This window comes from Cydia fagiglandana, chromosome 10 (genome assembly GCF_963556715.1).
Source record: "Cydia fagiglandana chromosome 10, ilCydFagi1.1, whole genome shotgun sequence".
Classification (NCBI taxonomy): domain Eukaryota; kingdom Metazoa; phylum Arthropoda; class Insecta; order Lepidoptera; family Tortricidae; genus Cydia; species Cydia fagiglandana.
Genome location: NC_085941.1, coordinates 3,179,940 through 3,197,452, shown reverse-complemented (window position 1 = coordinate 3,197,452; position 17,513 = coordinate 3,179,940). Strand labels below are relative to the sequence as shown.

Genomic DNA, 17,513 nt, shown 5'->3' with positions numbered 1-17,513 from the left:
AAGTTTGTAATCCCATATAAATATATGATATTACAAAGTTACTGTTGCAGTTCCTACAAATAGTAGGTAAAGTAAAGGTACACTACGATGTACGATGTGAGTATGAATGAAGATATGTTTAGTTATGATATGTGTATACATAGTATGGGTATGAGTACCCGAAAAGAAGGACTGCCTACAAAAAGAGATGAGATCCACCAAAAACATTACATGTAAAAAGGTGTCTCGCAACGCTTTCACTACAAAAAGAAGTGAAATCCCACCAAAAACATTCTGTAAAAAACTAGCCAAGTCTCGATGGAGCTGCTTGTTTATCTCTAAAAAGTAATGAAATCTAGACAAAGTCGTGCCAAGTCTAAGGTTCCTTACTGCGATTTCTTTATTATTATAGTTAATGTTGTGTGACTTGGCCGTTAAAGGGTACACAAGGGTACAAAACCAGGGCCCAATTTTATAAAGCTACAAGTTACAATTTACAAGCGGAAGTCTCTTTCTAACACATAGGGTCAGAAAGAGACTTCCGCTTGTAAATTGTAACTTGTAGCTTTATAAAATAGGCCACTGGTGCTCCATGACACCATTGCACCAATCTGCCATTGCACCAAAAAGAAGTGTTTGTTTCAGGCTCGCCCATACATAAGTATTATTGAAATACGCAGCTTTATCAAGCCTACAATTGACTGGTTATTGAATCAACGTCTTCCAAGTGGCAATTTTCCATCGTCAATGGGTAGCGGTTCTGGCGACAGATTGGTGCAATGGTGTCATGGAGCACCTGGTTTTGTACCCTTGTGTACCCTTCAACGGCCAAGTCACACAACATTAACTATAATAATAAAGAAATCGCAGTAAGGAACCTTAGACTTGGCACGACTTTGTCTAGATTTCATTACTTTTTAGAGATAAACAAGCAGCTCCATCGAGACTTGGCTAGTTTTTTACAGAATGTTTTTGGTGGGATTAGTATTACTTATTGGCGCCGCGGTCAGCAACAAGCCAATATAACATTTTAATATTCCAAATTAAACATCAATTGAACGAAACTCGTTATCTCGCGCGAGTGAGATAACATCAAAGCCAGCCTTTGACGAATGTAACCAGTCTTCATACCGGCTCGGTGGAACGCGCGCGCAAATAGCAACAAATAGAGAATCATGTTCCCATTGCGTCGTATTGTTGCCAATAAGGTGCGTTTAAAAAGTTTAATTTAAAAAAAATGTCTGTGATACGTTTTGTTATTAGTGTTGTGAACTTGAACTGACCACTTGGTCAGTTTAGTGAGTGACCATTTTTTTTATGCTAAGTATGGTTTGATATAACGAATACTACATGTGGGTATAGTAATTAAGAATTAGGCTTTACGTGTTTAACTGTCAAAGAGTTGTTCTGAACTACCGATCATTGATATTTCTTGTTGACTGAATGAATGAGATAGTAAATGTGTGTAGAGGGTATATAGTTGGTACGGTTGGTACCTAAGTCAATCTTAGACCGTCGCATGTTCCTAATTGGTTATAGGTACCTATTAAAACCATCATTACATTATAATATTATGGCGTAGACAATGTAAGTACATAGTGAGGTACTACAATTATGATTGTTTAATCATAACCATTTCCAAAGAAGGCGTTTCAACGTGAGATGAACGCAAGGGATTCTAAAGTTGTTCGGAAGAGCTTTAGAAAATCAGGAATAATCGGGATGACCAGGGCTGTAACCGCGAAAATCGAAGTTCGCAAATTGTGGCCATCTTTCTCTGTCACTCTTATTACGCCTTCATTGGAGTAAAAGAGAAAGATCCTCGCAATTTACGAATTCTGTTTTTTGCGGTAGGCCTCAAGAGATCAAAGTTTATATGGGATAACTTTCGTTCTAAGTGTTCTAAGGTTCTAACATACGCTCTAAGACTTACCCTCTCTTTTATGTAGGCCTATCAATCGCATTCAATGCCAAGAACACGCTAGTAGCCACGTCAAATTAAGCCGAATTTGGGCAAGCTGCGGAAATAATTCGTGTAGTTTTGAAAATTGGTACAGGCATACCTTGTGGTGTCTAGATAAACATACTAAAAGTCCTCGAGGGTAGGGGGTGTGCTGGGGGTGTAGAGGGGGGGTTGAAGGTACCTTTTTTCATATTTTTGCTCATATCTCGAAAATGTGTACGAATTGCATTATAATTACTTCGGACTAAAGTTTTAACATAAAATTTACTACAAATTTGGTTATGTTTATTTTTACTCTGCGATCAATACTTTAGGAGCTACAGGCTGTTAAAGTTAAATAAGAGATAAAAAATAGACGGTTTAAAAAAACGTCGTATTTTCATAATTGTTCATCATAAATAAAAATTTTAATTAAGAATAAGCAAGCTAAATGACCTGCTGATAAAATATAAAAAAACCGGCCAAGAGCATGTCGGGTGATGCTCAGTGTAGGGTTCCGTAGTTACCCGTCCGTCAAAATAGACTATTTGCAAAAACTCAAAAACTGCTTAATCGATTAGGTTCGCTATATTTTTCTCTGAAAGTCTTTATTAAGCTTTACTTTCACGATTTTTTTCATATTTTTTGGACCCATGGTTCAAATGTTAGGGGAACTAAAGTGGAAAACACAACTTTTTTTCTTTCAGATCGATTATTTCCGAAAATATTAAGCAGATCAAAAAATGGTTCTCAAAGACCCGTATTCGTTTTAAAAGACCTATCCAACGACACCCCACACTATAGGGTGGAAGCGAAAAAAAATTTCATCCCCTTTTTAATGTACGGCAGCCACCCTAAAAAAAATATTTTTTCTAATTTATATTTTACAACTTTGTCAGCGTAACTGATTTATATATTCGTGTCAAATGTAAACATGAAAACTAGATTTTTTTTTTTTATGGTGGTTGCCCTACATTAAAGTGGGGATGAAATTTTTTTTCGCTTCCACCCTATAGTGTGGGGTGTCGTTGGATAGGTCTTTTAAAACGAATAAGGGTCTTCAAGAACCATTTTTTGATCAACTTAATATTTTCGGAAATAATCGATCTGAAAGAAAAAAAGTTGTGATTTACCCCTTAGTTCCCCTAACTTTTGAACCATGGGTCCAAAAAATATGAAAAAAATCGTGAAAACATAACTTAGTAAATACTTTCAAGGAAAAATATAGCGAACCTAATCGGTACAGCTGTTTTTGAGTTATGGCAAATAGTCTATTTTGACAGACGGGTAACTACGGAACCCTATACTGAGCATGGCCCGACATGCATATGGCCTATTTTTTTATATTTTATCAGCAGGTTGCTTAGCTTGCTTATTCTAAGCTAATTTTTTTATTTGTGATGAACAATTACAAAAAAACGACGCTTTCTTAAACCGTCTATTTTTAATTACTTATTTAACTTTAACAGCCTGTAGCCCCTAAAGTATTGATCGCAGAGTAAAAATAAACATAACCAAATTTGTAGTAAATTTTATGTTAAAACTTTTGTCTTAAGTAATTATAATGCTATTCGTACAGATATTCGAGATATGAGCAAAAATATGAAAAAAAGTACCTTCAACCCCCCTCTACACCCCCAGCACACCCCCTACCCTCGAGGACTTTTAGTATGTTTATCTGGACACCACAAGGTATACCTGTACCAATTTTCAAAACTATACGAATTAATTCCGCAGATTTTTCTAATTTGCTTAGGCTATAGGTCGGGTTCATTTTGTATTGGAAATGGGGCGCTTGGCACTGAAAGTTTTAAATGCACAGATGACCTTTATACCAACGGGATGTGGCACCAAAACAAGTGACAACTGATGACTTAGTATTCCAGAGCGTGCGCACGCGCTGGCTTGACTGCAAAGCAACAGAGGGCCTACTGCGAACCACGTTCGATGTGTTGCCTCTCTTTCGCACTTATAAATTCGAACGTAAGTGCGACAGAAAGGGAACACATCGAACGTGGTTTGCGGTAGGCCCTCGTTTGGACACTGTGTCACAGAATAAATAATTGTACTAGGTACAGAAGACTCACTCTCTAACAAAACGCGTCTGTCACGATCAACACAGATATGGCCACTAGGTGGCGACAGCGCCACGCGCGGCTTATGGCAAACCCCAAAATTGGGGTCGAACGGATGGACTTTTAGCTACCTGTAGCAAAGCGACGAAATAGCGGAGTGAGCCACGCCTGACTGACCTGACTGTGTTTTGTTTGTTCGATAGAATAAAGTCATCCTTTCCTTGAATATGTTAGATGTTAGATACCTACTTAGGTACTAATAGGTTTTCATGGGACAGTAAACACTCGTACAGTCAGCAGCAGAAGTTGCTAAAGCGGGCCAGGTGTTCAAAATGATCTTGACGCGACTTTACTGTTAAGAGAATAAGAGCGTGTCAAGGTAAGTAATTTTGAAACCCTCGCCCGCTTAGCAACTACTGACTGTACCTACATACCTACCTAAATATTCAGGTTATGTAGGTATCGTATTTAATTACTTACCTGCATATCACATATCAAATAGTTACCGAGTGATGGAGTTAAATCGTAGAAATAGGATATAGTTTATTTAAATTTAAAACACATATATAACTCTCCACGAAGCTATATATACTTGGTCAAGCAAATCTTGTCAGTAGAAAAAGGCGGCAAATTTAAAAAATGTAGGCGCGAAGGGTTATCGTCCCATAGAAAATTTCAATTTCGCGCCTTTTTCTACTGACAAGATTTGCTTGACCAAGTATACATTCGTACAAGCGCACGTGTAAACGCCTCTTAAAATTCCATAAACAACTTTTTTTTACAGATCCTGGAGCAATGGCGCGCTCCCATGGTCGCCGCGGCCAAGGCACAGAGTTTCTCAGACGCTGCCCCACAGAGACCTCTGTCCGTTCTCACAGAAGACGAGTTGGCTATGAAGGAAACAAGTAATTGGTTGTTATATTCCTGTTTAAGACCTCGACAGCTATGCTCGTACGTCGATGCATACTTATACAGTGTGTTTTCTGTAACAGGAGCAATAAATTAAACTGTAGGCTGTACTCCTCAAACTGACCAACATTTGTTCAGTAACTTTTGAAAATACCTCATGTTTTGATTTTTATTACACTTTAAAGTTTATTCTAAGACGCAATGTATTGCAAATTTTGTTATGTTAAAAGCGTGACAAGACTGACAAGAAACGTCAAACACACTGATGTCAGCGTACATTGAAGGCAATATTTATTTTGTATTAAAAAGAGGAAGTCTAAAGGATTCATAATTTTTAAAAGTTGCTGAACAAATGTTGGTCAGTTTGAGGAGTACAGCCTTTAGTTTAATTTATTGCTCCTGTTACAGGAAGCACCCTGTATATTAGGAGACGCGAGTGACAATATGAGCATTTGTATACCTAATGACAGTAATCACATTATTTCTAATCTTATAATAAGGTTTCATGTGGTTTCGTCAATTAGTGAAAGAACCGTTATTGCTGAGTAGGTACAGTCAACAACAGAGCTAAGAATACAGGCAAAGTGCCAAAAATATGTATACACGACCTTAATGTACACGCAATAAAGTACTGTATACATATTTTTGACACTTTGCCTTCATGCATGCCTTCGCATTCATAGCTCTGTTGTTGACTGTACTACTTTAGGCGCCGAGAAACTACGAGAAACCGATCATTATAATATCCATGTTTACATAACTAACTAAACAAACCGAATAATTTAAATATGTAAATAATACACTTATTTATTTTTCAAACAACTTCAGATAAGGATGTAATAATGTGTGCATATTAGGTATGTTAGAAAATGTTTCGGCCTCCATGTTTGACATGAATGATGCGCTATGCATCAGCGCCATACCACTGTTTTGTATTAGGTATAACAACTAAAATGGAATGTAAAACTCGAGAAACAATGATTTCTTAGGCTTGATACCTACCTATTCATAACTCAAGTAAATATAATAGCAAGTGGAAATCCTTGGTCTCTGCCTACTAGTGGCGGCACGTCAACATATCCATAGGCAAGCCGGGGCTAATTTGGTTTACACGTTTCCTTTACAACTCTGCTCAAACGTCCTAAAACAGGCAAGCCGGTGGGAATCGGCTTTTATGGACGCGCCGCCACTGCCGCCTACCCCTCCGGGAAATAGACGTGATTATATGTACGATGTAGTCGATGTAAATGTTATGGTAATCTATAATAAAATATATTAGAGTAGAGAGATTGGTCAGCCACGCCCAAAAACTCAACAACGTGTTAAAATATATTTAAATATTTAATTCTACTCGCCGTGCCTATCTTTCTCGTGTCTTTTATCACGTTGTCAGATAAACCGTATCGAAAACAAAATTATACAATTGACGTTGTCCTTGACTGTGTAATGTTTGTTGCTAACAAAAATTTACCTTTTGTAGATAAGTAATTTGCCGTCCTTAAATTAACGACAAATTGACGATCTTGCAAAATGAATAGCTACTAGGGTGGAGCGAAATTCTTTTTTTTGGATTTTGGATTTCTAATAGTGATAAAAAGTTGCCTTTAGGGTTTAAGATAAGAAGTTATTATGACGACTTTACTATTAAAAGGGAGTAAGTGCCTCCGCAAGGTCAATGAACTTTTGTATGAAATTTTTTTGTCCTGTATATAGCACCAACTTTGTTTAAGGATTATTTGGACTTAAAATGACAAATTTAGGTTTTTTACTTATTAATTATTCTTTTTTATTTAAAGTTATTATTTTAGGTGAATAAAAAGTTCAATCAGACATTCACCTCTATAGTAATTATTGACTATACCAGTAGTCAAATATGGGCCGTATCCACTGCAATGACGTATATTTGAAATATAGTAAAATTGACCAAGTAGTGGTAAAAAAGTATGTTTTATGTCTTCATTATATCAGCGATGAAAGTGAATCCATGCTATTGCAAAATATAGATACCAATTTGACGAAATTTTCTGCGAATTCCAGTTTTCTATCTGATGATTAAGTGGAGGAGGGATATATATCGCTTTGGCCTTAAATATTGATTATAATATTATAAATAGGTACACAGTTATATTGTTTCTGAATTATTTATCAAAATTGATTATTTTTGTTTCAGAAGACACTTAGTTTGTCGTTGTATATAACTTATATTGTAATTAATCACGTTTAATATCTTGTCGTCCTGAAGTGGGTTATACGGTGAGAAGAGTGTAGTCTTCAAATATATTGCAAAACTTTTAATGGAGTCAAAATAAAAGAAAAAACTCTTTTAACACCTAAATGTATTCCAATACATATTTATCTAAAGTAAGAACCATTTAAAAAAAAAGGAAAACAATATTTAACACATACATATGAGAGTAAAAGTTGCTTGCACTCACGTAGTGTTGGTGGTTCCTTCTTAGGTATTTGAAACCATTTATTATGGTTTATTTAACTGGGAAATGGATAATATCGTAGAAGGAAAACATATTTTTATGATATACAATAATCAATACATACATATCATGTTTTATTTTTTTATTTCGGTTTTTTTCACTTTAGCGATGTTGATGCTGCCCGTAATGGATTTTAAAGGCCCATTTCATCAAGCAATATATTTTTTTTATAATTGGTACTTATATTTTTAATAAATATTTGTTTACTTAGGTGCTTACAATAACTGTATAATTAAATATTTAGGCAGGAAATAAAGCTTTAATATCATTTTTGATGGTTACACACGTGTCACGTTTTTCCACTTCTTTAAATATTTGAAAGGTGATGCGGAGGCACAAGATGACGTCATAAAAAAATATAAAAAATCACACAATATACTCTTACCATAAGACAACTTTTCCGCACTATAAGAATTGAATCTACGAAAAAAAATTTTTTTCCATACAAGCGCGCTCCACCCTAATAGCTACTAAACTATCTGTTTATTTTCAATTGTTATTCTTGTCTTGTGCCTCTTGATACCAAGACTATTTCATCACATAAGTTTTTTCCTACCGTATTATAATAAATAAAAATAAATAACTGTTATCGTTTTCAATTGACACGCTCAACCAGTAAATTGATCACTTAACCCTTTGTGAATGAATTGTGTGTCATCTTGCATAGTACATTATCATATACCGGGTGTGGCCTGTAATATGAGCAAAAAAATTAACTGTAGGCTGTACCCCTCATACCGACCAACATTAAATGTTTTGTTCAGTGACTATTAAAAATAACTTGTGGTTTGATTTTTAATACACTTTAAAGAAGACGCAATTTGTATTGCGAATTTTGTTATGTTTAAGGCGTGACAAGCAACGTCAATCACAAAGATATGGCGTGGCGATGGCGTCCACTGAAGATAATATTTATTTTGTATGAAAAATAGGGAGTCTAAATACTTCATAATTTTTAAAAGTTGTTGAACAAAAGTGTCACCATATGAGGAATACAATCTATGTTTTAGTTATTTGCTTGTGTTACAGGCCACACCCGGTATTACCTACTACAGCTAATAATATGAGACATCTATCACATGCCACATATAATGTTGGTAAGAACTAATGCTGAAATCGCAGTTTAGCTTTCAATGTGATATTAGATTTTTATATCACGCCACGTCGTCTCTGGAAAAAGTATACAACCCACGACGTCTAATTAGTAAGAATTTAGGTACCGTTAGATACTATGGTAGGTAGGTACGTAGGTATTACATAGCAATTTTAGCTAAGCTGCTAGATGAGTTTTTAGAGAGTCACTTCTTAAAATTCTTAAACGTTCCAATACTTAAACTCTAGGACTAACTACTAACTCTCGTCAACCTAATAATGACCAATCACCAAAATATCAACCACATCTAGATAATTATCATAATTAGAATCTCAGCGCCCAACTGAAGTTGAAAACATGTTGTTATGGTCTTATCGCTGAAATAATACTCATGGGTTTAAATACACGTCAGAAGACGCGATAAAACATTGATAATGACCTACGAAAATACGATAAAAACTTAGATAACGTAGTTGTTGCTCTGTTAGAATTTAAATATATTTTATTAAACTAAGTTTTTGCTTAATTTCTCAGATGGCATACAAGCCGAATCATCACGCCTGATCTACTAGATACCGAATAGTATCGCAATTAGAGAGCACTTTCATTAAGCAGAGAAGCAGAAGCTAGGGTTAGGCGTTTAAAAAGATCTCGGTACGAGTAACAGAAGAACAGTAGATACTAGGTACCTATGTGAAGATAGGTAATATTGAACACCTCAACCTTATTTAATTCTGCTTTTATGGGGCCCACTGATTAACAGTCCGCCGGACGGTATCGGCCTGTCAGTTGTTCGGAACTGACAAAATTTTGTTCTAACTGACAGGCCGATACCGTCCGGCGGACTGTTAATCAGTGGACTCCTTTACCTTTTCTACTTTGTTACGTATACAATAATACGTCTACACTACACACTACACCAAATCCGGTTCGAAGGACCAATTACGACCAAATTCTTATGTCATTAGACTTAAATTTTAATTTCATATATGGTTACGCTCCATTCCTGACCGTAACCTTGAAAATAACTGTGACATTGTCAACATTGTCGGTTGTCGATAAAGTTGATTTCAATTTGAAGCTATATAGAATTAGCGCCTTGTTGTCAACCGATAATAAATACCCTTTTTGTTGAGACTGGCACAATTTGAGTAGTTTAAACAATAACCTCTTGTTTGCAGTTAGAAAGCTGGCAACTGAACAAATAGCGCCTTTAGTCAAGAAAATGGAGGACGAACACAAAATCGACGATAGCGTCAGACAACTGCTCTTTGATAATGGAGTAAGTATTCCGAATAACGACATCACATTCTAGATAAAACATCGATAAGTGAGAGAACTAGTGTGGCTCTGTGAGCTGTTTATAGACCTCGCGAACACCCATGCCACCGCCATTATGAAATTTATTCCAACAACTGAATCGACAAAAAAATATATTTAATCATAGAACCTGCTCACAAAATTTCACAAGAATCGGTTGAGAATTAGAGAACATCTGAACATACGAAAGCAGTTTTGCCCAAGCTGATACGGAGAGCTTCGCTAACGCTTCGGTCAATAAATAGTTCTATAGTAGTCTATAGAATAGTTACTTACCGTATATTTTACCCAGTTAACCCACTGTGGACGGTATCTAATTAACCCTTCGTATGTCTAAGCACTGATCAGTGCGAATGAATTTAAACCTATTGTATTAAACAATGAATTCAAAATTCATGCGCACTGAACAGTGCTTACGCTACGTCTTACGTAGGCGAACAACGCGCGAACGCGGCGCGGCGCGGCGCGGCGAAATCAATCCTTTGATGCCCATAGAAGTGTCCTACGTAAGCGATCTCGTTGCGAACGCGGTGCGGCGCGATTTGCACGCGAATGTCAGGCGGCGCGGCGCGGCGCGGCGCGGCGGCGGCCGCTTTCGCCGCGCCGCGCCGCGCCGCGTTCGCGCGTTGTTCGCCTACGTAAGACGTAGCGTAAGCACTGATCAGTGCGAATGAATTTAAACCTATTGTATTAAACAATGAATTCAAAATTCATGCGCACTGATCAGTGCTTAGACATACGAAGGGTTAATATTTGTCTCTGTCAACACATATTTCCTCTTTCCATTGGTGTATGTTTGCAAACTATATAATCAAATAAATAAACACATTGACATTCATTCCTGCACCACATACGAGTGTAAGAGTAGGTTAACTAAATGGCTAAAAACTAAAACCTACAACGATATAGAAAACCTAATTCAAAATAAGTATATATAAGCACACACACACACACACACACACACATCTCTTTTATATTAAGTACCCTATACCACATTAAATTTATATTAATATAATATAAGGAGTAGTTAATAGTTATATTAATGCTAGCATTTGTAAATTTTTTGTAATAAGTCATATTTTGTAATTTTTGTAAAAAAATATACTTATTGTAAACTAACCGCGTGGAAGAGCGGTGTTCTCTTAGCACAAGTGTCTTCTCACTTAAAAAGAGACACCAGTGCAGTACTGTAATTTGCTTTTCAAGCTACTGAATAAAATATTTTTTTTTTTTTTTTATGTTAAGTTTTTATTCAGTCTGTGGAACAAGTGGGTTTCGGATACAACTGAACCATTTCAATGGACTCCTTCACTTCTTGCAATTCTTGAGTTTATTGCATCTGTGTCTTTGGATACCTGGTCAGACCAGCGTCTGGAACTCGTTGGACCTTGTTCACCTTGTCTGTTCTGCAAGTTTTGAGTTTATTGCACCTGTCTCTTTAGATACCTGGTTAGACCAGCGTCTGGAACTCCTTGGACCTTGTTCACAGTGGTCTAACCTTATTTTTTTTCAGCTCATGGGGATTGAAACCCCCACGGAATACAGCGGCTCAGGCTGCGGATTCCTCACCATGATGCTAGTTGTCGAAGAACTATCCCGAGTAGACCCAGCAGTCGCAGCGTATGTGGACATCCATAACACGCTCGTCAACTCGCTGTTTATGAAGCTCGGTACTGAGGAACAGAAGAAGAAGTACCTCACCAAGCTGTGCACAGAATATGTAAGTTGCGAAGTTTCGATTTGACACTAAACACTTCGGCTTATCCCGCGGTTACTTGACAAAGTGTGCTAGAAGTAATTCTTCCGCGCGCGTATACCTTACTTATAGCTATCCAACCATCCTTGCAAGCCAATAGGTACCTATTTATTATTCGTTGTACAATTGCATCAGTTCTTGCGATGAGTTTCTAAGCTAGAGTTAGCTTCTAAGATTTTCCATCAAGATCTGATGTCGCAACCAAAGTGGTTAAAATTTGTAAACCGTATGATTAGCTAATATGAAAAGTTTGATTGCCCACATTCCGTTGGCACGTAGTACACACAGTTACAGACATCATTTTAAACACATGATCAGTCACGGTGTACGCGAATACCTCTCTTAACTTCAATGCACAGGTTTATAACAATAACAACCCATGTGCACTGCATGCAATAATCAGTGCAGTTAGTACAGCCGGTTTAAGCGGGCATTACATTATACAATTTGCAGTGCGCTAGCTGAGTTAGCGCACTAATTTAGTATAGTGTAAAGACAGTTAGCCAGTTAGAGACCCAATCTAGTGCAATCGCATGTGCTCTGCCGCACTAACGCTATCTAGCGCACTAGAACGCATAGTGTAAATGGTTTTAGCGCGCTCAGCGCTTACTGTGTAAGGTCAGTTGTCGGCACGCCACCGACGCACTCGAACACGCGTATGATGGATGTTTTATTGTTTTAGTTATTGCATTTCAGTTCAAAATGACGCAGCCACAGACTAGGGAAAAGGAAGTACCTACTGCTAAAATCTTCTTCTTCAATCATGAACTTTATAAAGACATGCCATTTTTATGGGATAAAAAACATAAAGATTACAAATACAAAGACATTAGAAATTATGGTAACTAAGTGCTTCTCGAAATGTGCAAAGAATTCGACTGAAACGCGACCTTCGACCGAAACGCGACGTTCGATTCGAACGATGATCACTGCTGAAATGAAAATAAGACACTAACTAGCGTCGCTAGCTAGTGTAGTGTAATGAACAAGCTCTTTTTTATCTCGCCGAGCAACACTTAATTAGCGCTCTGCAAATTGTATAATGTAATGCCCGCTTTAGCCAAGGTTACAATCGCTATCGCTTCGACAACGAAAAGCATTATGTCTCTCTATCAGCCCAGGGCTATAACCGCGAAAATCGGAGTTCGCAAATTGCGGGGATTTTTCTCTGTCACTCTAATTACGCCTTAATTCGTTGGAGTAAAAGAGAAAGATCCCCGCAATTTGCGAATTTCGGTTTTCGCGGTAGCCGCTCTGACGTTTTATGCGAAGTAAAGTGTTTTCAAGGGTAAAGATGATTTATATTCAGTAAATCCAGTTGCGATATTACCTTAAGGATACCTACAATTACAATTTGCTCTTAGTTAAGTTTTACGACATTTTAATTTGATTTCTATTTTATTTTATTTTGTGAAATAATTTATTCAATAACAAAACTTATACAAACTATTATTTATTTTTGACATTATTGATTCACAATTTACTATTATTTTTATTATTCTTTAAATTTTGCTTATATACACTTGACGATCTTTTTATGAATTTCTGCTATTTTTATGGAATAATAACATGGAAATTTCCAATCAGAAATAAATATTATCTATCTATTCTATAATACCCAGTGGTGTAAATAATTCTCAATCTTATTATTAACATTTGTTTTTAAAGGCCGGCAGTTTCTGCCTAACGGAGCCGACGTCAGGATCAGACGCCTTCGCCTTGAAGACCGTGGCCAAGAAAGATGGCGACCATTACGTCATCAACGGCTCCAAGATGTGGATCTCCAACTCGGATGTGGCTGGAGTGTTCTTAGTTATGGCCAATGCTGATCCTTCCAAGGTAACATTACTTGTCATCACAGCGACACAAGTCTTCTCAGCGACCAATTGTGTCTTCCTCATCCCATGGTTATATACATGAGTCTAGGTGATGCCGCTGGGTGGACACTATAGGAGGCCTGCCAGGGATCTACACAGGCGCCTATTATTAGGAAGGCGGAAAATCGTGCAGAATGGAGAGCCTTGGTGCACAAAATAACGCTTGGTGCACAAAATAACGGTCTCATGTGGTCGCGACCCTCAGTCATGAGGTACCTATCGAGGATGAAGAAGGTGATGTAAAGCATAGCTACATCGGGGTATTTGGTGCGGTAATGATTTCGTGTATTAATAATTATGTTTATTGTAAAATAATCCCCAGTATATGAATTAAAAATACTAGGTTATTATAGTTTTTACTTGTTTTTTGGATGTATATGGTCATAAGCGTAAACAATTACTTGGAAACACTGCCCCATATCCGTTCACGCGCGTATTTTGCGATTATAATGTTAATTGCTTCAAATCAATGCAAATTATTCTTATGTCATACAGCCATTGACACTAGAATACAGCCTTCACGAGTCCAATTCTAAATTATCCATATAGGTATGGATAATTTAGAACGGCAAAACAAAACTACGGGCAAAACAAAAGTTATAAGTAATTATAAGATTAAGTGCATAATTGTTATTCATCGTATTATCACGGAAACGTACGAACGTGTAGCACAAAAAGTAGGTACTAATACTAAGGTTGACTGAAGTAGCATGACTAGCATGTCAAATACGAACGTTTCCGAGGAAATGCGATGGAAAACTATTATGCACGACATCTGTACGACACTAATTAGAATTTCTAAGTACTTAAAAAAAGTTCTAGGAATTATCACAGATTATATAATGTAGGTGGTATATGGCATACCATATATACCATGGAATACCATATACCACCTACATATATAATCTAAAGTCATTCGGATTAATAAATCCGAATGACTTTCTAATGGAAATACGTTATGATATAAACTTGTTTTATACAAGGTTAATCCAATGGTTAAAATACATTCACAAGAGTAAATTCTTACATCACATGTTTTTAAACAGGGCAAAGATAGTGTTGACTCGGTCAATAGAACTGCGATAAAGCGAAACGTAATCACCTACTATGATAAGGAAATCATTAAATAAATGTACATAACTTTTGTACTTAAAATAATACATTTAAAGGCCTTTAAGTATCCGAAAGATAACTAATAACGATCACATAATAATTAAGGAAGTAGGTAAAGTCGAAAGTATTAATTTATGACCCATTTCGTACCTAATTGTCACAGTGACAATCAATATGAAAGTCGCTAGAGAGTTCATACTATTCTCACTGTGACAAGGTAGAGATAGAGGCGTGTTCAGATATTTGTGAGCACCTTGGCCGCTCTGATATATCTGATGGCGACTGTACAAAATGGATAATTAATTAAAACTTGAGTGTACCTAATATTTAAGGTAGGTATTCTCAGTAGTTTAATAACTATAATAAGGCCGGTTTGCAGACTGCCATCCCTGTACGCCTAATATCTAATAAGTTAATAAATAGACAAACTACGCCATACAGCGCCATCTACCTCAGCCGTCAAATGATTTCCTGCTGATAATTTACACTACTCTTAACTTTTACTCGTTTTAGTAATCCTTTGTCTATTATAATAATCAAAACCCCAAGATTACATAACATCTGTTATTAGACTGATGTGAGGGGGGTCTTTTTGATAACTCAACTACATAGACGAGGAATCCTCTCGACCGAGTTTAGAGCAATAATTATTTCAAGCAACCGATGATGCCAAAAATGCGGGGGTGCGCGGGACAAGGTGAGCGAAGACCCGTGCCGTGATTGGTCCGTTCAAAGTCACGGACGTCACACAAAGACACTTTCGACTCGAACATGAAGTAAATTACCGTATGCGTGGCAGAGGGGGTAGCGCGACATTCACTTCCAAATCCACTAAACTACTCTTTTTTCAGGGCTACAAAGGCATCACCTGTTTCATCGTAGAGCGCGACACCCCTGGCCTGTCGGTGGCCAAACCAGAGAACAAACTCGGCATCCGCGCGTCTGGCACTTGTATGGTGCACTTCGACAACGTCAGGGTGCCGGAAGGCAACATTCTTGGTGAATACGGACACGGGTAAGAATGTATCTTGATGATATTGGCAATTTTAGAAGTTTTTTTGGGAGGACATGATAAGGCTACCACAGGCATATCTGAATTCAGATATAACCAATGTTAACCAATGATATGATTTCCGCAATAAATCTACCTAGACTAAACTTATAGCTTCTAGTTCCACGGATTTAGGTTAGGTTAAGTTTTGGAGTAACTGTTAATCTAACTCCATAGGTAGGTAATAAGTAGGTATATATTCTGGGACAAGAGTAGACTGTGCTGATTCAGTGCTGAACATATACCTCCTCCGTCAACGCCACATCTGGATCTGGATCTGCTCACATCCTACATACATCGCCCACCGGCTTTAAATATCCCTTATGCCATTGTTAATATGATCCGTCCTTCGCAACCATATTCTATTCATAGTCACCGCTTTAACACTTTAATTCCTCCGATATACCTACTTACATCATTTTTTGGGCCTAATATGTACAAAATCCCATCTTTTTCAACTTCAGATACAAGTACGCCGCCGGTTTCCTGAACGAAGGCCGCATCGGCATCGCCTCGCAGATGATCGGGCTTTGCCAGGGCTGCATGGACGCCACTATCCCCTACACTTTGGAGAGAAAGCAGTTCGGAAAGAACATCTACTCATTCCAGGTGAGGATTTGTGCCTGTGCCAGGAAAGCACTTACTGGTACCTAATTTTCGTACTTACATAAATTCCGAGAAGTGATATCACTCCCACTTTCGGTTTGAAAGCCGTATGCTGGACTGCCTACTCCGTAACTGTCTGCCTCTTCTTAGGCCTTCAGCACACGGCGTCGTAACGTAAGAGAATCGTAAACGCGTATTACGATATGCTGGTATCACTTCTTGGAGTTTTATGTTGTACGAGAATTAATTACCAGTAAGTACTTAATTCCTGGCTTTTACGTTTCGGTGAAATTTGGAACACATCATCATGAGGAATACTAATAAATAATACGCGAATAAATTTAAAGTTGTGTGTGAATCCCTCAATCTGCTCGCTAGGTCACTAGGTGTGCCCATGTCTGCCTCTTAAGTCTCGTGACATTTCAACCATCTCCCTCAAATGTTGTTCTTCAAAACGTTTCACATTGACATTCTTCATTATGGAGTACCTATACGATTCGCTGTTTGTTATTTCAGGGTATCAGCTACCAGATCGCCCATCTGCAAACCGAGTTGGAGGCAGCCCGCCTCCTGACTTACAACGCGGCTAGGCTAAAGGAAAACAACCTGCCCTTCGTCAAGGAGGCTGCCATGGCTAAATACTTCGCTTCAGGTAATTAACTCTTGATATTACCTGGCTTTATATTTGCTTTTGATATTAAATTCTTAAAACGCCCTGCTACTTGGCTGACAACGGTCCAAAATGACCTAAAAAACACAAATATTGACGCCGGAACTGCACAAAACCGTCCTGTGTGGAGAAAGAGGACAAGAAGAGCCGACCCCAGATAATGGGAAAAGGCTTAGGTAGAAGAAGCGGGGTCAGTACTTGGATGGGTGACCGTTTTTTTTTTTGCCTTTTTTTTGCATTATGGTACGGAACCCTTCGTGCGCGAGTCCGACTCGCACTTGCCCGGTTTTTCTAACTTTACGACTAAAATAGGTTTAGGTTCAGATAGGATTTATGAGGGCATAAAAGTTGGTACCACAAAAAAATTTACAATCACTATTTCATTACAATGTCGCCATAACCTTTAAAATTGCAGAAATCGCCCAACATCTGACTTCAAAATGTATCGACTTCATGGGCGGCGTGGGCTTCACTCGCGACTTCCCTCAGGAGAAGTTCTTCCGCGACGCCAAGATCGGCACCATCTACGAGGGCACCAGCAATATGCAGCTGCAGACCATCGCCAAGCTCATTGAGAAGGAATACACACAATAAAATATGTTACAATGACTTGCTTTTTCTTTATTCTTC

The 17,513-nt window shown here is 37.7% G+C and overlaps 1 protein-coding gene across 2 annotated transcripts; it reads left to right on the top strand.

Annotated features, from left to right (window-relative positions):
- Positions 1 to 1,071: 1,071 nt before the first annotated feature.
- LOC134668399 (short/branched chain specific acyl-CoA dehydrogenase, mitochondrial) lies at positions 1,072 to 17,490 on the top strand. 2 transcript variants are annotated; one of them, XM_063525883.1, is made up of 9 exons: positions 1,072 to 1,187; positions 4,781 to 4,901; positions 9,672 to 9,772; positions 11,324 to 11,530; positions 13,235 to 13,405; positions 15,408 to 15,571; positions 16,072 to 16,216; positions 16,730 to 16,865; positions 17,299 to 17,490. In XM_063525883.1, the coding sequence occupies exons 1-9, from the start codon at positions 1,155 to 1,157 to the stop codon at positions 17,475 to 17,477; spliced, it is 1,257 nt and encodes a 418-aa protein (XP_063381953.1). In that variant the 5' UTR covers positions 1,072 to 1,154; the 3' UTR covers positions 17,478 to 17,490. The 2 variants fall into 2 exon arrangements, with proteins under 2 accessions (XP_063381953.1, XP_063381954.1); XM_063525884.1 differs by lacking the exon at positions 4,781 to 4,901 and having other exon boundaries at positions 1,103 to 1,187.
- The last annotated feature ends 23 nt before the right edge of the window (positions 17,491 to 17,513 follow it).